This window comes from Strix uralensis, chromosome 1 (genome assembly GCF_047716275.1).
Source record: "Strix uralensis isolate ZFMK-TIS-50842 chromosome 1, bStrUra1, whole genome shotgun sequence".
In the NCBI taxonomy this organism is placed as follows: Eukaryota; Metazoa; Chordata; class Aves; order Strigiformes; family Strigidae; genus Strix; species Strix uralensis.
The window spans coordinates 1,566,514-1,591,682 of NC_133972.1; the positions used below are offsets into that span (position 1 = coordinate 1,566,514).

General features: G+C 43.1%; 1 protein-coding gene across 13 annotated transcripts in view; it reads right to left on the reverse strand.

Moving 5' to 3' along the window:
* Positions 1-572: 572 nt before the first annotated feature.
* The window catches only part of SEC22C (SEC22 homolog C, vesicle trafficking protein), a 36,931-nt gene continuing 12,334 nt past the window's right edge, over positions 573-25,169 (reverse strand). For 4 of the 13 annotated variants that reach the window (XM_074861415.1, XM_074861327.1, XM_074861592.1 and 1 more), the window contains 3 exons: positions 20,528-20,646; positions 19,869-19,934; positions 14,630-18,307 (listed from right to left, as the gene is read on the reverse strand). In XM_074861415.1, coding sequence (XP_074717516.1) covers positions 18,107-18,307; positions 19,869-19,934; positions 20,528-20,646 — 386 coding nt within the window. In that variant the 3' untranslated portion in view covers positions 14,630-18,106. Of the gene's footprint in view, positions 1,055-11,315; positions 12,674-14,629; positions 18,308-19,868; positions 19,935-20,527; positions 20,647-25,169 lie in introns of those variants that run through there. The other 9 variants (XR_012628123.1, XR_012628031.1, XM_074862074.1 and 6 more) reach the window with 9 other exon arrangements.

Here is a 25,169-nt window from a genome sequence, read left to right on the forward strand (position 1 = left end):
AAAGGAAGAGGGAAACACAGGACAGAAGATTTAGTAAAGAAAGGAGCAAAGTTTCACAACACAGAGGTTAGTTTCAAACAGAGTCACAGTTGGGTTTTCCTAGCTGGAGCACAAATAACTAGGATGGATGGAGTGAGAAAAGGCTCATCCAGATACTTACCTACCTGCCACCACCCCTGGAGCATCACCCGATCTTGCAGAAGGAAATATCCCTAAAAGCACTGTAATCCTCCCAGACACCATATGAAGCCATAGGAGCCCCTGGCTGGGGACAGCACATTGCAGCCAGCCCTCTCTGAGTGTGAAGCCTGTCAGCAATGAAAGTGGTGGTGCTACTTTTGAATGACTTTGACGCTGAGCTGCTGCTGATGGGAAAGTCTCAACAGGGAAACTTCATCTGTCACAGCCCATTGCAAAGCTGGCCCCATTCATCTGGATGTCTCACTTACTACAGGTGTAAATCCCAGCAGCCCCATTGCTGTGTCACTGGTTTATCCCAGCTGTGAATCCAGCCCTTTATTTTGAACTTAGATGCGTGAAAACGGGAGGTGACTGAGCTACAACAGTTATAGACAAGTGAAATATTAACAGAGGGTGCTGGAAAAAACAGACTTCAAGAGAGAGGTTTTTCAAATAAACATGACTTCAGGTTGGCTCCAGCTCAACAGAAAAGACAGAGATGAATTAACTCCCCCCATATGCCCAGGTACTGCCAAGATATGAATGAGACTGGAGATATTTTCTTGGCTAGAAAGAGCAAGTTTATGTTGGCCATGTCAGGTTTGCAAGATGATGGACCTGTGAAATAGGGACACACACAACCTCTTCCACACGTGCATGCAAACAAACCCTCTCATCGATATGTATCTCTGCACCTTTACATACCTACACAATGCGTGTGTCACCCATTGCTCCCTCCACACATCACAGAGGTCTGCTAAATGCAGTCCAACTACAGATCATCTTGTAATAAAGCAACCATTCAAGCAGAGAAGATGAACATGTGCCTTCAAAGTGCTGATGTGGACAGCTACAGGAATCTGTATAGAAAGACCTGAATATGAAGGGAAAAAAAAAAAAAAAAAAAAAAAAAAAAAAGAAACAGAGTGATCATCTGTAGGAACAGGCAGAAAGGAAAGTCTCTCACTGCTGAAGCTGCTACGGTCATCGATGTCCTGGACTTACATGCACCACACAAACCACAATTGCCACACAGCAGGAACTTGTCAAACCACACGGCCAAAGAATAAAGTTTAAACATTCCCTCAAATGATTTAAATTGGTCTAGGTAAAATATCAGTGACAACACAGGAGAAGATTATTGTTTTCCCACAGGAATGGACACTGAAGCCAACTTACTTCTGCTGTGATCTCCGAGTATCGACCAAATGACTGCACCTCTGCAATGTCAGAACACCTCCAGGAACAGAGCACCCGGCCTGAAGTCACAGCAATTGCCCAGAGTTTGAAATGACCCTTCTGTCCCATTCAGAAAAGGAGTGCTGGTTCCACCCGACCCAGCTGAGATGGCTCCTTTCCCCATCCACTGCGCTGGGACAGGAGATCTGGAATTTCAGTAGACATCTTCTCTTGGTGATGTCACTCAAAAGTCGAACTTTAGAAAAGAGACAATTTAGGTTCTGATACATGGGGCTCAACTCATTTGCCTAAACACAGATATCTAAAGACATCTGAGAAATGTTGGAACATCTGAGATGTCCACACAGGAACACAACCTTCCTGGGATGGTAGCACGGGACCAAATAGGAAACCCTGAAATGGCATTAGACACTGATATTCAGACAACCGAATCTCAGTGTGGCTAAGTTACAGAAAACAAACGCTCAAAGACACAAATTTCTATGGCTCTTTACCAGAACCACATTAATATGATGTTTATCACACCACTCATGACACAAATAATTTCTTTTTAAGTGCTGCTTTTATATGCTTTGTAGAAATCTGTTTGCAGAAGAAAAACCAGTAATTATGTTAAGCTCTCTTCAAGTAATTCAAGCCTTTATCAGCCCAGTTCCAGTGTCTGCTTGTCTAGGATGTGTACTATCACACTCTGTGTGAATTTTATGAGTCTAAGAAGCAATCTTCATACTGACAGGTATTGACTAAATTTCTGGATAAAAAGCAATGTGTCTCCATTGTCAGTCCATTTTGAAGGTGAGATCTCTTTCCCCAGACAAGCAGCTGAGTGGACTTCCTTTGCAGAGCAGAGAGGTGGGTCCCCAAAGTTGTCTCTGTACAATGAAATGTGGTGGCCTCTGCAACTCATAGGGCCTCAGCACTGCTTCACAGCACCTGGGAGGGTTTTGGGAGGTTGGTGGGTTTGAAGGTGTCAGTGGTATCTGTATGTGCTATGGATGTTTTCTGCATGTGGTGATTTGGAGCTGGTTGCTTTTCATGCTGATTGTGGGGTCCAGAAAGCAGATACTGGGATAGTGGGAGGACAGGGAAGATGAAAATGGGTTGGTGGCAACTCAACACCGAGGAGAGTGACTGAGAGTAACCAAGAAATAAGAACAAAGTGTTTCATTACTGCTATTATTTACTACATCACATTAAAGATATAAAGTTAGGGTATTTGTTATGCCCTTTATAGTGCAGTCAAAGGTAAATTTGGCGACCCCAAAGGTATGTTCATGCTAAGAAGTATCACATGCTGCCATCCTGACTGCCTTTTAACTTCCTAAATCAGCTGAACAGGAGGATAATGAATTGCTGGAGAGGGAAAGCAACTGCACACTGAGCAGTTGTTTCATTTGCTTTCTCCAGCTTATGAATCCAACTCTCCAGTGGCACTTTGCCCAGTTCATTTTACTTTAGCAGCTGGTAAATGAATATGTGATCAGGAAGCATTTCCAATAAATGTAATTACTCTTCTGCTGGGGAGGGCTGTGGCAAATTCAGCCAAGCAGCATTTTATATGAAACAATAGAAAGGGAGAGAAGAAATTAAACAAGGAGGCTTTTCTCAAGAAATTCCAGCTTAACTTGATTCTCATGGGTTAAAGGAAACCACTGTTCAGGTCCTAACCTGATGGAAATCGGGAAACATCTCCTTTAGCCATGGAGAGAATTTCCTTCAGTGGATCTGCACACTCTGCTGTTGCTTTAATTTCTCTTTAGGGCAATAAGTTGCTGGTAGAAATAATAGACATTTTAATACAGCAGCAACTGGAGGCTCTGCTGAGAAGAGGGTCTGGCTGTTCAAGGTGCAAAGTGAGAAATCCCCATATCCTGTGTATGGACCACAAGAGCCTCATGTTGGTGTTGGATCTGTGGGTCTCAAGAGGACTTGAGCCCAGAGAGCAGATGCTCTAATTCACTTTCTGGAGTGAAGACACACTGCTAGCCATGACAACTTGATTTCTGTGCCTGTCTGACAGAGTCCAAGCACAGCCCTAAGTGACCTGCCCGGGGTCACACAGGGAATCCTTAGAGAGGAGGAATTGAACATGGGTGCTTTCAGCTCCACAACTGTGTCAAAGCCCGTCAGTCTCTTTGGCTTATAGGACTCTCTGTTGAGACCTACGTTGGTCACTCCAAAATGGGAACTTGTTAAGTCTTCAAACTGGAAAATCATTATCAAATTGAGTAATGTTGTAAACTGTTGTAAGACAAGTCTTAGAAATCTGTCCCCAAATCCAACTGAGGTACCTAAAGAAAGGGTTTGAATTCTCAAAGGTGCTCTGAAATTAGTCCTGCTGCTCAGGCTCCTCAATGTGTACCTCATAACCTGACTCCAGGTCCTCTTTTTGTGTTCCTCAAGCTTCAACTTTCCTTCCATCTTTACTACACTTAAATGCTCAGTTCTCTTCTAGTGTTGCAAATAGTGACCAATGCTCCCACCAGCCAAAGGCTTCATGGAACTTGACCATTTCCCTTTCCTGAGCTCTCAGATGCTCTCATAAACAGTGCTTACTGATCCTTGACATAAATGGTTTGTACTCCAAAGTCACTGCTGTTTCTAAATCCAGTCTGTTACATTCAGCACCCACAGGCCAATTAAAATCTTTGGGACTTGCCCGGCTTTCCCATTTTCCTTTGTTTGTAACCCCATAGAATGTCACAGTTTTATAGCTGAGATCCTTTTTATTGAGCCATTCACAGCCATCTAAGCAGTTGCTCTCAGACAGCTCTTTGGTCTTTTAGTTGTGCATAAATCTCTGCATCCATCACACCAGAGCTCCCATTTTTGTCCCTACTCCCCCCATATTCAGTCTTGACTCTGTCATAAAGTACGTTTACATTTCTGCTACTGTAAAGTAACTAGAGTTACTAAAATGAGAGACCAATTTAGTTTGAAGAAATCTCAGGACATCTCTAGTCTAACTCCCCCACTAAATGCAGGGCCAGCTCCAACATTTACCAGGATGCCCAGTCTCGTCAGGTCCAGTTTTGACTGTCTGCAAGGATGGGGATGACACAACCTCTCCAGATTCCTGTTACAATGTTTGACCAGTCTCATGGTGAAAAATGTTTCCTTATATATTGTTGGAATTTCCCTTGTTGTTTCTCATCCTTTTGCTGGCATCTCCAAGAAGAGTATGACTTTGTCTTCTCCATAACCACTCATTAGGTTGTTGAATACAGCAATTACATCCCCCTTAGCAACCCCTTATTCAGGCTGAACAAACCCAGTTTTCTCAGCTTCTCCTTATACGTCATGTGCTCCAGACCCATAATCATCTTGTCTCAACTGGACTCGCTCCAGCATGTTGATGTCTTTCTTTACTGGGGTGTCCAAAGCCGAACACAGCACTCCAGATGCAGTCTCACGAACGCCAGCTGGAAGGGAACCATGCCTTCTCTTCATCTGCTGGCCACACTGTCACTGATACAGCTCAGGATGCAGTCGGCCTTCGTCATTGTGAGGGCTCATTGCTGATGCATATTCAACTTGTCCACTAAAATAAACAGGTGATTTTCTGTAGAGCTGCTCCCCAGCCAGCTGGTGTGGAACTCAGGTTTGGAACTCAGTATGGAGTTGACCTTGACCTTACTTCCCTAATATCCAAGAAGATCATGCAGCAGCCTTCAGTTCAGTGCCACCACAGCACTAAGCCAGCTCAGTTATACCCCACTGCAGATGTGCCTATGTGAACCAAAGTGGAAGGAAATCCTCCACCTAGTGATCTTTGGACCTAACGTGATCTGCACTGCCCCAACATCTGGAGGCGTTACAGCCCTCACAAAAATAACATATCTATTTACTTCTGCAAACACTGTGGCCATCTATCTTGTGCCCAATATGGTGCCAAGACTCTCAGAGAAGATGTTCCTTGAGAAACTGCTTCTGCCAATGATGTAGGTTAATGCCTGTTCCATTGCAAACACCAAACAATACTCTGCTAGCTAGAAAATCAATCCCACCTAGCCAAGACTCTTCTTGATGTAAATAAACAGAGTAGACTCCAATGAGAAGGGAGTCCTTGCACCAGAGGTTTCCTGGACAGCACAACATGCTGAGGCAGGTGGGTTTAGCTGCTGATGACAAATTGAAATACAAATGTGCAGGTTTTAAAAGGCAAAGCCACAGCCCATCACTCATTTAAGACACCACTGCATTGTGCATAATGCCATGACCCTTTGCATTATTGAATATGCTCAGTGCTATAAAAAGGATTGATTTTCTTCCCAGGCAGTGACGGATGGATAGATATGATCCAGGGCAAAGAGCTGCTTATTAACCTGGGTCAAAGATATTCTCAAAGCCCTTTTCCTTTTTTGCCCACGTACCCAAGTGTGTCTGAAGCAGCACTAGGTATGTTGATTAACCAACTCTTTTCTTTTTTTTTTAATAAATTACCCAGCAAAAATATCATGCTTGGTCATGACACATTCTAAAATATTTATCAGAGGGAAGCGAGAGAAGGAATTAAGGATTGTCTGAATTCAACACAACAGGCATTATGATCAACAGATATTCCTGTGTTTATCAGTCCCGCCCTCCAATGACCATCATTCCCTGCCATCAGATCAGCTCAGTAATGTCTTAGCAGTCAGAAACCATCCACTGAGCTTTCAAATGACCAAAGGTGATCAAATCAAAACCTCATTTCTGTACTAATCTGACTCACTCAACTCCTAGGTAATGAAAAAGACAGGGAGATCTCCATGACTGTTTCTCAAGCACCAACCAGCACGGCACCAGGGGAGTAAGACTCAGCACAAGCTGGGAAGCAGCAGGGTTTAAAGAATAACCTGAAATCAGATAATCACGTGGTGCCAGTAGTATTGTAATGACACAGCAGCTGCTGGTGGTGACATGGGCCTGTGAGAGCGTTCAGCGGACAGAGAGAGATGGCAGCGACATGGATATATGGCTGGAAGAAGTGCCAGTGCAAGGCACAGAGGGGAGCACCATCCTCTTAGCTCAAATGACAAGTCTCCCAATAAAACGGAGACTTAGCAACACAGTTCCCACCACACAGGCCACCTTTATTCACGAAGACAGAGGCTCTTTCTTTGCTGTCAGAATTAATTCCTAAAAGTGATTTGAAGCCCTCCAGAGAGTAGAAGTTCACAAGATCAGGGATGAAGGTAGGGCTGATAGCATCCGGGGAAGACCAGTGCTTCCAGTTGTGTGTCATACCCTTACACACCCATATTGTCATTCCGGTCTCTGGTACAAAACACATTTGGGTTTTTTTTGGAGGCTGATGTGTCTCAACCATCAGAGAAAAATCATTACCCCAGGGCATAGGAATAACAACATGTTTCTCCCATGCATAAACCACAACAACCTTGAATCCCACTTGGGGAAGGCACTGGTGTTGCCAGGTTATTGTTAACTCTACCAGAGACATATTATAAACATGTGAATTGGAAGTTTATTCTTGATAACCGGGGAAAATGATGTAGGGACAACACCCAGAATTATTTTTTTTTTTAAATAGTTGAGGCAACTTTAAATAACAATCTATGTGTAATTATGTTGCCTCATTACCAGCAGGCCCTAAGGTCACCTTTCTAAACACGGAGCAAGATCTTTAAAGCAAAAGCAATCCCCTCAGATCATGTCTTAAATCATAAATCTGCTGTGCTGCAAGTCAGCACCATTGCAGCACAAGGTTAACTTGCTCCCCACAAATGCTGGCTGTTCTACACGCATAAGGTCATGTTTCACAACCGCAGGACAGCCAGACAATGCGCATGTTAAATAATAACTATGTCCTCAAATTACTCTGGGAAGCCTTCCGCTCTTTCTAAATTACATTAATGTTTGATTTAGAGTGAGAGCACCTTCAGGGAGGACAATTTGATTTAGGGTTGTTGGTTTGGATCTTTTCAATATTATGCCAATTAATGAACCAACTGCTGTGAAATAGCTAAGCAGCATCCAGAACCCTAAACCAAGGTATGTCCTAGGGTTGTAAAATCAGACATGGTGGTTCAAAGGAACATCTAGTCCAACCTTCTGCTTGAGGCAGGACTGAAACCAACACTAGTTCACATCAGTTATGGCTTTGCCCAGCCAAGACGTGACAGCCTCTGTGGATAGAGAAACCTCAATCTATGATGTGACCTGTTCCAGAGCTGCACTTCCCTCCTAGTGGGATTTTTATTTAGTGTCTGACCTGAACCTCCCAAGCTGCAACAAGTTGCTCCATGTATACTTTCTGCTACTAAAATGAATTTAGATACATATCCCAAGGGCAGTTGTAGGCTACCACCAGATTGGTCCTTAGCCTCTTCTCAAGACAAAACAAACTCGGCTCCCTGACCTCTCCTTGTAGATCACAGGCTTTTGCCCCTAGCCATCATGATGTCCTTCCACCAGATCCTCTCCAGTTTCTCCACATTCCTTTTGAACTCAGTATTTTAGGTGTAATCTCTCCAACAGCATGTAGGGGTGCAGAGCAGGATCTGCCGATGCAGAAGAGGTTAAAACCAGCCCCTACGGGTTGAGGTGAGTAGAAAGCATCCCTCTGCAATGCCTTTGGGAGGTGGCAGTGTGCACGGCTTCCATTTCAATTTGTAATGAATTCCCTTCCAGAGCCGAGTTCTTGTTTAGACATCAACTGGCAATTATCGGGTTTATTGTTCCTGGTTAAACTTGGTTGGCAACCCAGAGTTCAGTTCAGCACTTGTGTCTGAGCCACCGCATAAGACGTCTGGTGGTGCAGCTGGTATCCCTGGCTCGCAGAGAGCCATGGCTGTTCCCAAAGGGAATAATTCCCACAGGGAAGTCGGGCACCTTCATGTCTCCCTGTCCAGGCAGGAGCAATGTCTCTGCTATTGCCTGACTTGCCATTGCTCCAGCCAGCAATCCCCAATTATGGCCACGGCCCTTTCAAAACAAGCTGGCAGGTGGTTTCCAAGCAAGGTGCTAGCAGGTAAACCTGTATAATCCACACCGTGCGTGAGCACGCTTGGGCATTTGGGATTTTTTTAACAAGCATTAGAACTGCAGCTGTCCCCTTTTCAGGAGGATGGCACTGGGTACCAGCTGCCATCTGCAAACTGCCCCTCTCTTTGCCAGTGAAGACGTGGTACATGACAGCCCATCGCTCTCCATGCAATGGTCCGTAAGAGATTAAAAAAAATACCAAACGTATAGGGGAAGAAATTGCTAAAAAGCCTAGTATTTGTGGCTGGGAATTTTATTCCTGACCACACAGTGATACCAGACATAGGTAACTTCTGGTAGATACCAACACAACTCTCCTCCCCAGGTAGGCAACTCCCCCTCACCCCTGAACAGCAGCAAATTTACTGTGGGCTTAAACCTGGCAAAACCCATCGTGTTTACCTGGCCCAGCCTTGGCACTGAGCTGTGTCACCTCCTCTTGCCAAGGCACAGCTTTCTCCAGGAAGAAGCACCCAGGGTTACCTCTCCCTCCACGTGCCCTGGGGAGCTCAGGCATCTTGGACATTAGGACGAGGTTGAAGCAGATGTAACCAGGGTGCAGTCTGGCAGCCCCAGGTGCCCCAGTTTCTGATCTTCCCTGCCTCTTTTTCTCCATTTACCCTTTTCCCCTCCATGCTGCCCTCTCCAGTGTGCTGGCACGTGTAGGCTTGCAGTGAGGTAGGTCCAGTCTCTTCTTTACACCCATCCAATTTCCCCTGCCACAGAAATCAGCACTGCTGCCAGCAAAAAAGGCAGGAGGAAGATGTGGTTGTTATAAAAACAAGTTAATCACAGAGCATATGCTGCTGGGAGGGAGGAAGGACTAATGAGATCCTGCGAGATCCCTTTCAGTATCAGCAAAGCCTCTCTCAGACCTCACTGGAAGCAGCCTGGTGACCTCAGTCAGCTCCAGCTCCGGCCTCTGTGCCCAGCACTGGCTCACGGGGTACCCGCCAGGACAGACAGAAAGGTTTGAGTTCCTACTGGAAACGACCCTATGTGTCCTCTACCCCACCCCTGCCAGAGCTGCCTGCTGCCATCCAGGTTCCCCCCCTTTCCACTGCACAGTAAACGGCAGCATCATCCTTTGCCCATTTCTTAGCAGAGTTTTGGAAACAAGGGTTTGCCTCAAATCCCTTTCCATCTAACTTAACTTTCCAAGCAGTTACCGCAGATGGATTAAGTCCCGAAAATGTATGCATGTATGCCTCCAGACTTCGCTCTAATTAAGCTGCTGCTTTCTTCTCTCAGAAACCCTCAAGTCCCTTCCTGAATCCACCAGGCAGAGAACAAAGCCTCGATGCTCAGACCAGGAGCACCAATATTTAGCACAAAGAACACTGCTTTGACTGGGGAGACAAAAAAAGAAGCTGCAGTGACTTTGCTTTTGACAAATTGGTTCCAGCCTAGCTAGGAAAGCGGATTTGCAGCCCTGAAGTGATTCGCCTACTGTCTCCAGGGTGTTTTATCTCCGTTTCATGAATCCCACAGCAAAATCTACCGGGAGAACCGTAGCATTCATACTAGCAGGTAAAAAAATTTGCAGGTTCCCTGAGTCAGCTGCTTGGCTTCCCTCCCAGTCTGGGCACGCAGCACTGTCTTGTACACTGGTGCCTCCCAGTGCTCGCAAGAGAGAGAAGCACAAAGCTCAAGAAGTAACCTTGAAGATTGTTTAAAATATTTTATTTTAAATCCAAATACTCCTCGATATGTGCTCGCCCATGCTTGGGGGGATCGGGAAATCCTGTGTGAGTGTAGGGAACAGCCAAGGACACATGAGTCCTGGGAATGGAGGCAGCAAGGTTCTCCCTGCTCCCTTTAGTGTATTAACCACAAGACCAAAGGGCTGCTGCTTCTCACCTGCTCCCTCCGACCCCAGCATCTGCAGAGCAAGCCAGCCTCAGCGAGAAGCTTTAAAGACAGAGGGGAAAAATGACACTGTGCCTTAGGTATGTATGGGCTGGCCACAAAGCAGAAGCTTCAGTACCAACACAGGACACACTGCGGTAATTTCGGCTTGTGAGTCCAAACCAGCAACCCAGCTGGAGCTCTTGAGAGGACTCAAGCACCAGGGGTTCCAGCTCTGGGTCATCTGAATGTTTCTCAAGAGTCTTAAGTGAGACCTGCAGGTGAATGGTGCAGGTGAAAGGTACTACCGTGGGAGGAGACTCATCTTCTGGAAGGACGCCCCAGTTCCTGGCTGTGCTCACAGGAGAGACACCCAACAGCTGCCTTGTCCTGCAGGGAAACCTGATGCTGCACACACATTCGGCTCACTCCCAAGATGCGAAGACAGCAAAACCCAGGGTGAGGCAGAGCCACTGCAGTCCCTGACACCCAGAACCATGCTCAGCAGCTGCAGTTGTACTGCCACACCTGAGCACAGCATTCATTCCCCTTTGGCCAGGGCACATCTTATCCCATTAAATGCAGGGCACTGCTGTTGAAAGCCCGACATTTTAACTGGCTGAACAGGAGCCAGCAGTGTGCCCAGGTGGCCATGAAGGCCAATGGCATCCTGGCTTGTATCAGCAATAAATAGCGTGGCCAGCAGGGACAGGGAAGGGATCTTACCCCTGTACTCGGCACTGGTGAGGCTGCACCTCGATGACTGGGTTCAGTTTTGGGCCCCTCGCTCCAAAAAGGCCATTGAATGACTCGAGCGTGGCCAGAGAAGGGCAACGGAGCTGGTGCAGGGTCTGGAGCACAGGTCTGATGGGGAGCGGCTGAGGGAACTGGGGGGGTTTAGTCTGGAGAAGAGGAGGCTGAGGGGAGACCTCATTGCCCTCTGCAACTCCCTGAAAGGAGGGTGCAGAGAGGGGGGAGGAGTCTCTTGAGCCAAGGAACCAGCGCCAGGACAAGAGGGAATGGCCTCAAGCTGCGCCAGGGCAGGGTCACACTGGCTCTTAGGAAGGATTTCTTTGCAGAAGGGGTTGCTGGGCGTTGGAATGGGCTGCCCAGGGCAGGGGGGGAGTCCCCATCCCTGGAGGGGTTGAAGAGTCGGGTTGACCCAGCGCTGAGGGATCTGGTGGAGTTGGGAACGGTCAGGGTGAGGTTCATGGTTGGACTGGAGGAGCTTCAAGGGCTTTTCCAACCCAGATGATCCTGTGATTCTATGACAGGCACAGGCTTATTCAGCATGCCTGGCACCTTCACTGCAGCTTGACTTTGGTTTTTTGGCTTCATCCAGCAAGCAAATAGCAATAATTTGGGGCTGATCACTTCAGGTCTGTGCCCTTAGCTCTCGCTCAAGGCCTCAGCAGGTAGGAGGTTGCACCTCCTAGGAGAAGGCCTCTTGTTTGTTTTGGATGGTGCATACAGATGGACACTAACGTGTTTCAGAGCTGAACTTTCCACATAATTGCTTTTTAGTGTTGAGAGCCCATGAAATAAGGGATTTTGTATGTTAATGGCTTTCCTTGCATAATGAAAGAATAAATCCAGCCCTCCACAGCTGTATGTCATGCTATACTGACTGGTGCTTTACATTTTAATGGTCATTATTTCAAGCCTTTCTTACCATTCTTATATCGAATGACATTTATTCCACCAAAGGGAATTCTATATGCTTCTGTGTTTTGCTTACCGTATACTTTAAGCGGGAACAGAAAGCAAAGACTTTTAAGGGCTCTTTGGTTTGTGCTACTATTTAATTACTTTTGAAACGGTTCTCCCAAGCAGCCTGGACCAGCCTTCCTGGGGCTAGAAAAAATGACTCAAGGGAAAAACCTGCAGCCTCAGGGATGGGGAGACACCTCCCCTTTTAGCTGCATCTTCCTGATTAAAAATCAGCTTAAGCCAATCTAAGGCACGCCTGAGCTCAAGTTCATGCTGTTATTCACCACCACACATTGGCAAAAAAGAGCTACGACCATATCTGGCGGGGGACAGGCCCAAGGGAAGGGATATTACCTTTCATCTGTCCGCCCACCCGCAAAAGTTAACAGCTTCTCTCCTTGAACAGCCCTTCCCGAAGTGCCTGATGGATACAGTCCCATGCTATTATACATTTGCAGCACGGGAAAACGTAGCAGATACTATTCACTCCCACTCAAGGTCCTTGTTTTTGCGAGAACAACACTTTAAAGGGAAAACAGCACGCAGCAGTTGGTCAAATTTAAAAATATCACTTTGTTTAGCCTTTTGGAAAAGGAAAACTGAGGGGAAGAAGAGAAATTTCCACCCCGCACCAGGGAGCAAAAAACATACCTTCAGTTCCTGCTGGCGTGATATTGCTTCTTCCCAGAATGTTCTCCAAAAGGTCATACCTTTAGTAGAGATGTATTTGCAGACCCCCAGGAGGTACCTGTAAGAGCCAACAGGCATGGAATAAAGCCTCTGACCACTTCAGCCTTCATCTTCATCAGAGGCACCTCACTACTGAGGTTAAGACATGTGGCTGATTGCTTTTAAAAACTGTTCAGTTGTCCCCACATCCATGGGCACAAGAGCTGAGCCAGCCAGCACCACGAGGAGGTAACACATTTGAAGACAGAGCTGCTCTTTTTCTTGTGGCCATTGTTTCCTTCCCTCCCGCCCTCATAAACAGTTTTTACATGCAATTAGGTCACATTTGTAAGTCAGCACACAGCAGGAGTTACTTTGTTTAAAATAAAAACATGTATTTCTATCACCTTAGGAGCTGTTCCTCTTTCGGCACAGAGACCCTCTGATCCTCCCACCTCCTTTTATCAGCATCTTCAAAAGAGAAAGGGAGTTATAATTGCTTTCTCCCCTCACCTTAGAAAAAAAGGGAAAGGCTGCTGTTGTTCTCTGTTGGCATCTTGAGAAGAAACACGTTTTGAGCAATCATTTATTTGCAGAACAGAAATAACATCTAGATTTCAAAGGGCAGAGCAGTTCAGCAGAACAAAGTGCTCTCCTCCCTCCCTCGCCATCAGCTTTGGCTTATTATGACCTACTGCCTGCACAACCTACTGTTCTGCCCCTTTCCTCGTTACAGGGGCACACACAGGCTTCTCGTTCTCTTTTGAGCACGGCAACGAGCGCTGCAGCACCGTAACCATCCCAAACATACCGCTGACATTTCTGTGGCACAAGCCAACATCTGAGCAAGCTCCGCGGCTAAAAGGCCAAGTCAAGGCAAAAAGTGGGATATATCTTTAAAGCAGAATAACGCTAAAGAATTTGCAGTTCTCCCAGATCCACTTTACCCACAACTGCCTTCTCGATAAAGAACAACCCTCAGAGATGAGAAAGTTTCGCTTTTCACACACTGGAAACCAGTGGAAGAACCTAGCCCTTTACCCATCATGTTTTGCTGTTGCTGCAGATATCTAGGTATCGTTCCTGTGGAGGACCAGGGAGCAAATGGAACCAGTAGTTCCACAAGCCTGATTTCTTCTAGCTTTCTGATTTTTACCTCATTCTTCGGTTTCTGATGAGGCAGGGTCCTCTATGAGTCCTGCCACTGAAAGCATCACTCTCCCAAAGCACATTTCCCAATGCCTGAACCCATCACATTCAGACGATGGGAAAGCTGAATTTGTGTCACATCAAGCCATTCATTTTTATAATAAAGCCTGATGAATCAGTGCCTTCAGAGCCTTTATCAAAGTTGGCTGAAATTGGCCAAAAAGAGTCCACAAGCTCTTAGGCACTGACTGGTAGGACTAATAGGCCTAGTTCCATTAAGAGACTAGGCTAAAGGTCTAACAGCAACCTGCAAACAGGAAGAGGACCTATGGGACTGTGTTACATCTTACTTCACATATTTCAATACGCAAGTTTTGCAGGAAAAACCTCTATAACGTGGTGGCTAAAAGTAAAGAGCAAGACTTAAAGCTACAAAGAGATTATCACAGATACTGCAATCTGTTGCTTGGAGAAGCAAGTTTCTATATACATCTTTATAAATATATTTGTATAGTTCAACTGATGAATCCAGCCACTTTCCATCACGTAGATGACTGAATAAAAATCCTACCTAATTCCCCCTGAACAAAAAGTGCCAGTGTGCACCCAAGTAGATTAGGTCTCAGAGAAAGCCACGCTGAGTTCATACAGCTATTTCCTTCTGTAAGAGACCACAGCGACCATACACAGTCTAGGATGCACTATGACAGCATTTGCAATCACTCTGAGTTTGAAGCTCTTTGTTAAAGAGAAGAGTTGAGTTTATTTTTAAAATATTTTGAACGCTGCCACACAAACCACTAAAGATGCATATGAAAATGAAATGGCTGACAAACCTTGTTTCTAATACAATCAGCTATTTCAAAACTATTAATGAAGACAACCATTACAAAAAAGCCATTTATTAGATATGTACATATATACATGCAAAATGATTTTATACACATTTACACAGGTACAATTATTAATACAGTACAAAAATGTCTAAAAAGGTACCAGCCCACCTTCTACAAACTTAACAGGTCTTTGGGAGAAAGAAAAAAAAAAAAACCAAACCCAAAACCACAGAAAATTATCAGCTTCATAAAGGGACTAAGCACTGCAAATCTCTGAATTCATGAAGTTTATTCTTTGCCAATTTTCTTGTGCTGAGCTGCTGGGTGAGGAAAAGAGTTTCCAAAAGACTTATCTCGAAAATTGACAGAATTAAGAAGATGCAATTCAAACTACATTAAACAGTTTAAAGTTGAACAAAAAAGGGTTAGATTTCTGTTTGGGGATTTGATTCAATACAGGCATAATCCCACGTTATGAGTCAGATTTCATGTACTCAAACTGCAAGTCATTCTTTTTTATTAAATCTTAGAGCACTGACATCAATGTAAACTATTCTATTCCTCTTGCTGTCTCATCAGAAGAAAATGATTAATTGTATAAATACCATACAGATATAGGAGCCATTCTAAATACTAACATTAAAAATAAAAATAGGCCAAACTGTGCATGCTCTGCCTCATCCTGGAATCACAATCGAAGCCTACAAAGTGCGCAGATACTAACGCACACATATTAATCCACTTAGATTCCTTAATATGGTTTACACATATTACAGGAAATAAAAAAAGGTTGCAAAGGGATTAAGACTTAACAACAAACCAGAGCTTCGTTCATTTAGTAGAACAGTTCTAGTTGCATCCTCCACCTAATCCACAAATCAAAAAAAAGAAATTACACAAAGGCAGAACTGAACCAAATGATTTTGTTTGATTTTACTGAAACATTTTCAGGAAAAAGACAATATTAAACAAAAGCTGAGTTTAATCTTTACCTACTCAACTTATGTTAATTACACAAGCTATCTAAACACCTTGTTCTACCACCCTCATTGCAGAGCTGTTGCTAACATCAGCTGGCATGGGGACGTATTTGTTTCATGATAAAGCAAACAGTCAGACGCTTGGGAAGCATCCGGAATGTTACAGTTTCTTCCAATCAGCTCAACACAAGGATGAGGAACAGAAAGCAGGTAACGCTTCACTGGCCCCATGCCCCAGCTGTAAGTGTTCTGCATGCCTTAAGCTACAGCAGACTAGATTTATCTGAGTCTCTGGAGAAAGTAAAGCTCTTCTGGACTCTTTAGACAGATTGAGGCTAAAAAGGTAGGAGCAGGGAGTTGGGTCATATCACTAAGGTCCTTTTCACAAAGTTTTGTCTATCTGTAGTATAAAATGCTTCATCCTTTCCCCACAGGATGATTTCCCATGGTAACCCAGTGGACTGATACCCAGCTTATGCTCCAGTAAAACACAATCACTCATCGGATCCAGTACCCTTAACAAAGTGTTAAGCTTCTAGTATCAGATTTTTGGGGGTGTCCTTTTTTCAGATTTTTTTTTTTTTTAAACTTGTAATCCAAACTCGTGGCTTAGTTCCCTGCAGTCTCTGAGAGTACCTTCCCAAGTAAAACTGGGACTGAACAGTATGAAAACTTAAAAGCTTGTCAGTACTAAAACTCCCACATCAGTGTGGTCACCTGGGCGTCTTAAGGACAGTGGTTGAATTCTGGCTTCATTTCTCCACCTACACTCTGGCAGAAAACTGGGGTAATGACAGACAAACAAACTTTAATCCACTCCCTTATAACAGAAGAGTATTCCCTTATGGCACACAGCTCTAGCTCTTTTCTGAACTGACTGGCTAAAATATTCCTCCATTATTCCTACTAGACTATTCCTCACAGTGTAAAGGATTTCATTATGTTACAGTAAATAAGCTAATATGGGATGGAAAATAAATACCTACATTTTACCACTGGAAAAAGCTCTGGCACCAAGTCTATTGGTGTCCTAGAAACTGTTCAGGTTGTAACGGGCTGCCTATCGATGCTGTTGCTGCAGTCAGCTGTATCACAGGTTTCTGGTCTAGTAGTCCACTGACACTTGCGTTTGCAGCATGAGGATTCAGGAAAATTCACTGAGATGCAAGAAAGCAATTTTGTTCAGCATTTCTGGAAACTCAGGAAGACAACTCTGCATCACGTTAATCTCTTTGCAACCACTAGAGGTAGAGACTATGTGAGAGGAAAATAAAACTTTGGTGAGACATGTCCGGTGGTAGAAACGGGGTGAACAGAGAACAGTTTCCTAAGAAAAAATGAAAGAAAATCTAGGACCATACTTCCACAATAACACCCCTACAGTTCTCTACATCTTCCCAGCTTGAATCACTACAACCCTTCAAGGACAGCTGCATCCAAATGCTATGTGTTTTTTTGGTGCAGACAGCTTAAATTATTCATACATGTTCTAAAACGCACCTCAGTACATTACATACAAGAATACCCAGTGCAGCAGAGGTTAAGAACTTCAGCTCTTAAATACTATATTCAAAAGTGCACACTAATAAATTCATCTTAGTGTAAGAACTCAACACCATTACCTAAAGGTGTTTTATATAATAAAGAGAACCTGCTCTTGCTTTCCATTACTGGAAACGGCTTTCTACTCACCAGCTACGTGGTTTTTTTAAGAAAGGTGAAGGAGTCAGTGGCCTGTCGTAAGTAGGCTGGAAGATTTATTATCCCTACAGACCAAGCAAACATGGAGTTACCCTTATACTAAGAGTGACCTTAACCAAGGAAATAAAGGCCACTTGAGCTGAAAGATTCACTTGGTTTATTTTATGCTGCCCCAAGCATATTTGCAATTAACCAATGAGCACATACTTAACTACAACGCACTGTTTAGCCAGGAGATATTTATAGCCTTTATGGTTTTTAAAAGAGCCACAGCCTTTTCCTTTCCTTCAAAACCTAGAAAAATTACCCTGAGGCTCATCCTAACAATTTTTCCCACTGATATTTAACTCATCTAATTATGGCAACAACTCCTTTACTTAATATTTACCAAGAATCTTAATGCTTAAAAAATTCTATAGACAAAAATGTTACTCACCATTTTATCTTCATTTTACTATACAATTTTAATATTTTTGGAAGCATTGGCAGGGCAAGACATTGACCTGACAAACTGTTACAAAGCCAGTAAGACAAATGGCAAAATGCTGTCTAGATGGTATTAGTCGAGGAGTAAAAGCCTGTTTATGGTAAGGAGAACCTCCATCTGTTGATGACACCTGACAAGATCTACCATGCACAATTACCACATGCCATGTTAAATACACCTACATTCTTCACTGTATGTTTGACGTGATTACAGTATCCTACTTTATTTCAAGTTGCTTTGAAATACCTTCCTTGCAATAACCTTTGTCGCAGATCTTTAAAAATACTCCAAGCTATTTTTGGCCAGTTTAATAAAAAAAAAATATTTGTAAAAATAGAGTAGCAAACCTAAAGTCTTTTTCATACTCCGCAGTCAGGCTGTTTCTCCATAAGTTGCCTTGTCAGTATCTGATAAGAAGAAAGAGATGCCACTCCTATGTGAAAGGCTATTTGCCAGAGGTTCCGTAATCCGTACAGGTAAATGTTGCATAAACAAACAGAGAAAAAGAGTACAAACGTCTTCACCTTCCTTGCCGAGCTGTAGAAGAGGTACAAGTAACACTACAAAAGGATCAGAGAGGAGGTATTAGCATTAAACTATACACATATTAGCAAGAGACGCAGCTGGCAATTGCTGGCACACCCATGCTGCTTCGATGTGCCTGCCGTCGCAGTGATCACAAAGGAGCTCAAAGCTTCCCTTCAACTCCTATGTTGAAAGTCCTCCAAGAATAGCTGGAGCAGTGGCCTCAACCCAGAGCCTACTGTGTAAGCATAGCTGTCAAAAGAAGTCGGTCAGCACAACTCGTGTCCCTCCTGCCTGCCTCAGCCTGGGGTAAAATGAGTCTGAAAGCTAAGACAAAGGCTCAGAAGCAGGAAAACAGCAAACCCAAATCTGCTTTTCCTTTATTTGTTCCTGGGATAAGAAAAGGACTTAATTCTCTAGCCTTGACTTGATAGAAAGACCATCATTTCTGTTAGCTTTAGCTGGGGTTTTGGGCTCTTTTTAAATTTAAGAACAGGTGGAACCCACTTGCTAGGCATGTGTGAAGAGCATCAACCGTTACAGGAGAAAACTAAAAACTCAAAGTGCTGGCAGAAGAGTTACTTTTTTAAATCCAGCAGTAACAGATCATGCTTTCTCACTTAAGGTCACAGTTTCCAACTGTGCTGATGACATAAGTAGAGATCATCATGTAGAAAGCACTTCACATCTGAGCTCAATTTATGCACAAGCATTTTGTGAAGATGACTGCTATAAATCAAAAGGGTAAGAGAGAACTCTTCTTTATTTAGCTTCTCTAGGTTAACTGGAAAAAAGCAGGACAGAGCCTTCCTTGTGAAGAACGACTTGCATCGAGTATTTAGATCCAAATTAATATCTCCATCTTAAATGGTCCCCAAACCATTAGCCAAATGCAACAGTACTAAGCAATGAATACACTGCAGGCATTATGTTATTCCTTCTGTTAACTTCTAACTCAACTACCACAGCTTCCTGAGATGACAGGCGAAAAATTGAAGATTTCGCAAACAATACATGGCCCTCAAGTTAAATACTGTGGACCACTGTTTTCAGCATTTAAGGAACCTTTCAAGAAGAACACACTTGGAGGATGGGTTTCTTATTCTGCATAAGGAGGTCAGAGAAAATAAACCATTAAGGAAAAAAAAAAAAATCTAAGGAAGTCAGGACTCACATTTGTCCCAAGAACTAAAAGTAATTGTTAGTGTAATTTATGACATTTTCAACAATGTTGCTATCCTATATTTGCTTAGTCTTTCAAGGTGGTTATGCTACAAAAGCCCATCACTAGGTCTGCCACTGTCAGAAAGACATCGTGCCTATCCCTCTGGGACACAAACCATCTTTTGGCTAGCACTTATTTATCACGCTCAGCCCCATCTGGCATGTCACAACATGAAAGCACAGAAAAATCTTGCACCTGAAATTTGCCAAGGGTCAAATTGCACCTTTAACTGTATTTGTGCCACTTCACTGGAATACCTCAGTGTAGGATACTAGAATCCAAACTGCTCGTCTGCTTAGCTGAAAGTTATTTTGCCCTGTATATTACAATATAAAATTAATCAGAAAGTATTTTATTTACAGTTAACATACCTGAAAAACACAGGCTAGAAAAGGTAGAAGAAAAGCTATCACATTTCCAATTCCTTCATGGTCCTCCTGTTCGGATTTAAAAAAGTGACAAACAACTACGTCAGCTACAGTTTCTAGCAAGTACTGCTTGATATTTTAGAACACTATATTTCTCAAGTTATCTCTCATCCTAGTTTATGTTGATTTAAACAGCATGTTGTGTTAAACAGCAAGATCAGTATCACTGAACAAGATACCAAGAACTGAGGCTTATGTGACAATTCCTGCTAAATAAAACTGTGCCACCATACAATACTGGGTTTTTTCTTTTAAGAAGTTGTTTACAGTTTCACATTTGTTTAAGAAAAATTACACAAAAGCATCTGGAACAAAATACAAGAATGGAAAGAAAAAAAATAAAAAAAATCAAGCCAGTCTGGTAAGACTAAAATATTTCTCCAAATGTTAATCTCCCTAGAAAAGAATAAAATGCCATGTGCTGCAATATACAACGAAACACATGAGGTAAGCAATCAATTGTACATTCCCTGGACAAACAAAACACTTCTTGTGGAAAGATGCATGCTCTGCTACGAAGCAGAACAGCCATGCTTAATCTGGTTACCCAAATAACTCTCTCCCCTTGACTCATTTACAGATCTGAATTTAATCAGGGTTACCTGAAATGAATACTCTGCTAGGTGAACTCCTCGAATGAGATTCAAAGCTCCACACATGATGTTCAGAACAAGCGACAGAATCCCCAGGGGAGTCACACGCTGCATTCTGTAAGTAGGGACTAAAAAACAAAATAATAATAATAAAAAAAAAGAGACATTACTGAAGGTTAGCACTATTCCTTTGAATCTTTTAACATGGGTTTTAAACATTTTCTAAACCTTTCATGCTTGCTCCAGAGAAGACCAATTATGAATAGAAACACCGTTTTTTTGTTGTTGCATTACACTGTTCAGTTCTTCAGACATCTAGAAATCAGTACTTTTTAATCAGCTTAAGCAATAGAATTTGTTCTTGAGATACCTGGCATTAATGTCTTCTTTAATGGTGCACACAGATATTTTTCAATTGTTTATTTCAGCAGATCACCATACTCAACACTCTTCACAGGTCAGTAGAAAAGCTAGAGGCTTTAAGCACCCAAAGGTCTGGGAAAGAGCTTAGATTTCTGACACCCATAACAGCAAGACAGCAATCAGCTCTTCCTCCACTGGTAATGAGGTATTTCTTCCCAGTGAAAGTTTGAGGCATCAGTCTGATATGCAGCAATTTAGTTTCACCTGCACAGTTTCCATACAGCATTTGGTGCCTCAATCAAGCAGTTGCCAGAATACAACTGTAGGAGCCAAGGACTTTGACACTCTGCTGCTGGAACAGTTGTTGTAGGAGTTGTCGAGACGGTACTACACAACCACAGAGGAGAAACATCCGTCACAGAACTGCTGCTCTTACCTCTGGGCCTCTCAGACTGACAAAACATGGTCAAAAATGGAGCCCAGGAATTAAACTGGATGATACAGTTTTTGGCCTTTGAACCAGATTTTACAGTGCATTATAATTCCCTGCCTCCCAACCTGCCCATGCCTCACAGGTCGTGAACTACCTTTTTCCTTTCTCGCCTCCTCCACTACTACTATTTAATACCTACACCCCCAAATATCATTTCTTCAGGATGTTCTAACCGATACATACCTAATTACGGTCAAAGCAATTACTGTCAATTTGTATTTAACTTTGGAATCTGCCACTTCTAATTTGATTGTCCAAAAGCTCACCTAATTTTTTTCCCTAGCTATACTAGCTAGCTCAACAACATACACCACACCTAGATACTCACCTACATCTCTTGGCATACCCTCCCCGCCCTTGGATCACAAGTAGACCACTGTCAGCATAGCAATAAGAAGGGTAATTGGCAGTTCAGATACCAAATTCAGATCCTCTCCTGCACCAACATCCGTAAGATACAGGAGAGAATGAACAAGCACTCAGGAAGTCTCCCCAAGTCTGAGGATCTTCCGCCTCCTGTCCAGATAGCCAGCTCCTGACTACTGTAGACAAACCATGCAACACAGCAGAGATCATCTCTGGCTTCGTTTCAGTGACAGATGAAACACTTTAACAGCTTAAATATTGCAGTACTGCATGGTTTAAGACAGGAAAACACTTGTATCTTCTCCTTCAAGAGAGATTTTGATGGATGTAAGTTCCCTGCGAAATTAATATAGGGCTATAAAATATCTTTTATAAGCATCTATGTAACTGATTTGTCTGGCATGCACTCGTCCCTCCATAATTTCATCTCCAAAGCAGCTGCAAAAAGAACTGTATTAATTCCACTTGATATATGACACATTACGTGGCATTACTGTGTATCATTGTCATACACATGCTCATGTAAATAAATGGTGCAAGTAACCCTATCATTCAAAGGCAATTTTGGTTTTTTGCTATGCAGTGAAATTTAAGGTCCGAACAGCACACTGAATAGAAGCTGTACCAGCATGTTTGGTCGTTCACTGACCTGAGTGGGGTTGTTTAGTTTGGAGAAGAGGAGGCTGAGGGGAGACCTCATGGCCCTCTACAACTACCTGAAAGGAGGGTGCAGAGAGGGGGGATGAGTCTCTTGAGCCAAGTAATGAGTGATAAGACAAGAGGGAACGGCCTCAAGTTGCACCAGGGAAGGTTTAGACTGGATATTAGGAAGTATTTCTTTACAGAAGGGGTTGTTGGGCGTTGGAATGGGCTGCCCAGGGAGGTGGTGGAGTCCCCATCCCTGGAGGGGTTTAAGAGATGGGTCGACATGGCGCTGAGGGATCTGGTGTAGTTGGAAACTGCCAATGCTAGGTTAAAGGTTGGACTAGATGATCTTCAAGGTATTTTCCAGCCTAGATGATTCTGTGATTCTGTGTGAGTACTCACTTTCCTATTATTTCTGATAAATTAAATGACGTTGCAGCTACATATCTCTCTCTCAGGGAAATTTCCTAATAAAGACTACTGTTTCTTCTCCCTCAGTTTCTAAGGTTTACTTCAGAGGCACACAGTGTCTCTCAAACAAAGAAAAATTATTACGCACAAGTTTCATTCAATGTGCAGGATCTTGTAAACTATACATCAATAGTTACCAGTCCCCAGGGAAGAACAATGCAAGTCTCAATATCCTCCTGCTTCTGCAGGCTGAAGACCACAGCATGGAATATTATGTAAAAGTTACTTTTTTTTTTTGTCCAGTAGGATGGAAAGAATTGCTATCACAGATGCAGGGGAGATTACAATATCCCGTCGCTCAGGGTTCAGATTCTGTGAAAACTGATCTTTAAGTTGTTTGCTGTGGAGCTTATTTCTGCTGTATCATTCTGAGGTTTAATTCACAAACTGAAATTGCACAGAACAAGCAAGATGGGTGCTGCTAGGGAAAAATTATTACACTTCCTTGTGTGAATTCAATCCTATTTTTACAAACAGAATTTCATACTAGAATTGCTTATTACATTAAATAAGGGAACAAGACAGTACAAGCACTCTTTGTCCAAGACGGCACAATTTTGCACGAGCAGTTAAACGCTAATTGGGATTCAAACTGATTTGACTCTTTGAGTAGAAAAATTGCGCACTTCAGAGTACAAGAACTATACAGAAGATGTTCTGGGGACTGTGGGTTACCTGGCACCCAGGAAAAATGCATCTGCAGGTTTGAACATGTACAGAACAATTTTGTGAAATCACCTTCACACGATGAGGAAACTGAAGCTTCCACACAGAGGCCTCTGGCTGTTTAATCGGAGCCTGACACGAATGCCTGTACCACGCTCCATTCTGTCTCTTCAGGGCACAGCACAAGGGTTTAACACTGAGTCACATACTCAAAGTTCCAGATAAAGATAGCACCACCAGCAAAAAAACTACATCAGACTTAAACATTTTAAAATAAAATACAAGCACACAAAAGAGATGTGACACATCCTCAGAAAACACCTTAAAAAGGACTCTGCGAAGAACTTCCTGTGTGCCTACAAAAGACTGAGAGCATTCATCAAGGGGAGCACAACGCTGCATAATTTAACAGCATGCTGACTAGATGAATAGCACAAGTTGTTCTTCTACTTCATAGAGCCAGTTCTGCTGTGAAAACTCTCCCTCCTCACAGAAAGCTACTTCCACTTCATATTTCTTCTGTACACACACCCCACTGTCCTCCGGAGCTTTATCAGCTGTGCCCATATCGAGGCACAAGGTGAAGCTTTCGCAACAACAGCTGCGGTTGTGTAGATGTTGATCAAGAATGCCATGCTAGTGTCTTTCTAGCAAGAATTTGGTTGGGTTTAGTTAACAAAGGAAGGAACGAACAAAAGAAAGAATGAAAAAAATAAAAAAGAAAAAAAGCTCTTGTTTCCATATATACTAACAAGGACAAAACTGCCCTGACGTTTCAGACTCCTTTCACACCAAACTGAAGAACCAGGGGGTGTGAACACACAGCTCAAAAGAAGACAGGAACCTGCTAAAACCATGTAAGGAGACTGATGTTTTGATCAATCCATTGATTGATCTGTCTTCACTATAGAATGTGGACAGAATTAAATTCTGCTCTCTTGCAACCATCACACTTCAATGCAGGCTCAAGAAGTCTCCTGTATAGCACAGCCATAATATAAATAACATTAATATGGGAACAGACACTATCCACACAGCTAAACTTAGAGCAGCAAAGTTGGATTCAGTTGGTAGGTAACGATGAGAGGAGAGAGACGTAAGCCAGGAAAGATGACTCCAGCTGAGGGAAACAGATGATCACAAACACAATCCTTAAAATAAAGACAGAACAATCTGTAAGAGTATTTGCATTAGAACAGACAGAAATACAAAGCCAGATGGAAAGTAAAAGAAAGCAATTAAGAATATGGGGGAACTGAAAATGTATTTCTGATCTGTGGACACAGACCAGCTTGCAAATGTGAACAGTTTCAGTGCCAGTAAACACTAGTGCTAAGAATTTCTAATCCCTGTCACATCATGAAAATATTTAACCTTCAAGCACAGTTCTGAGGAGCGCTGACAAATCTGACTGGCAAATAAAATGTTTTCAATTTTATTTTTAATTCCTCCTGGCCACCATCCCTCTACCTTTTCATTTAAAATACCTATGTCAAATTAGATTTCACTTCATCCATCAGAAACAATAAGACCGAGCAACTGGAACTTAATTTTATGAGTGTTTCATAAGCCAAGAACAAGAAAAAAAAAAAAAAAGAGGAAATACAAGCTCATGGCACTCCAGCTGCATTTAAACCACTGTTGGGA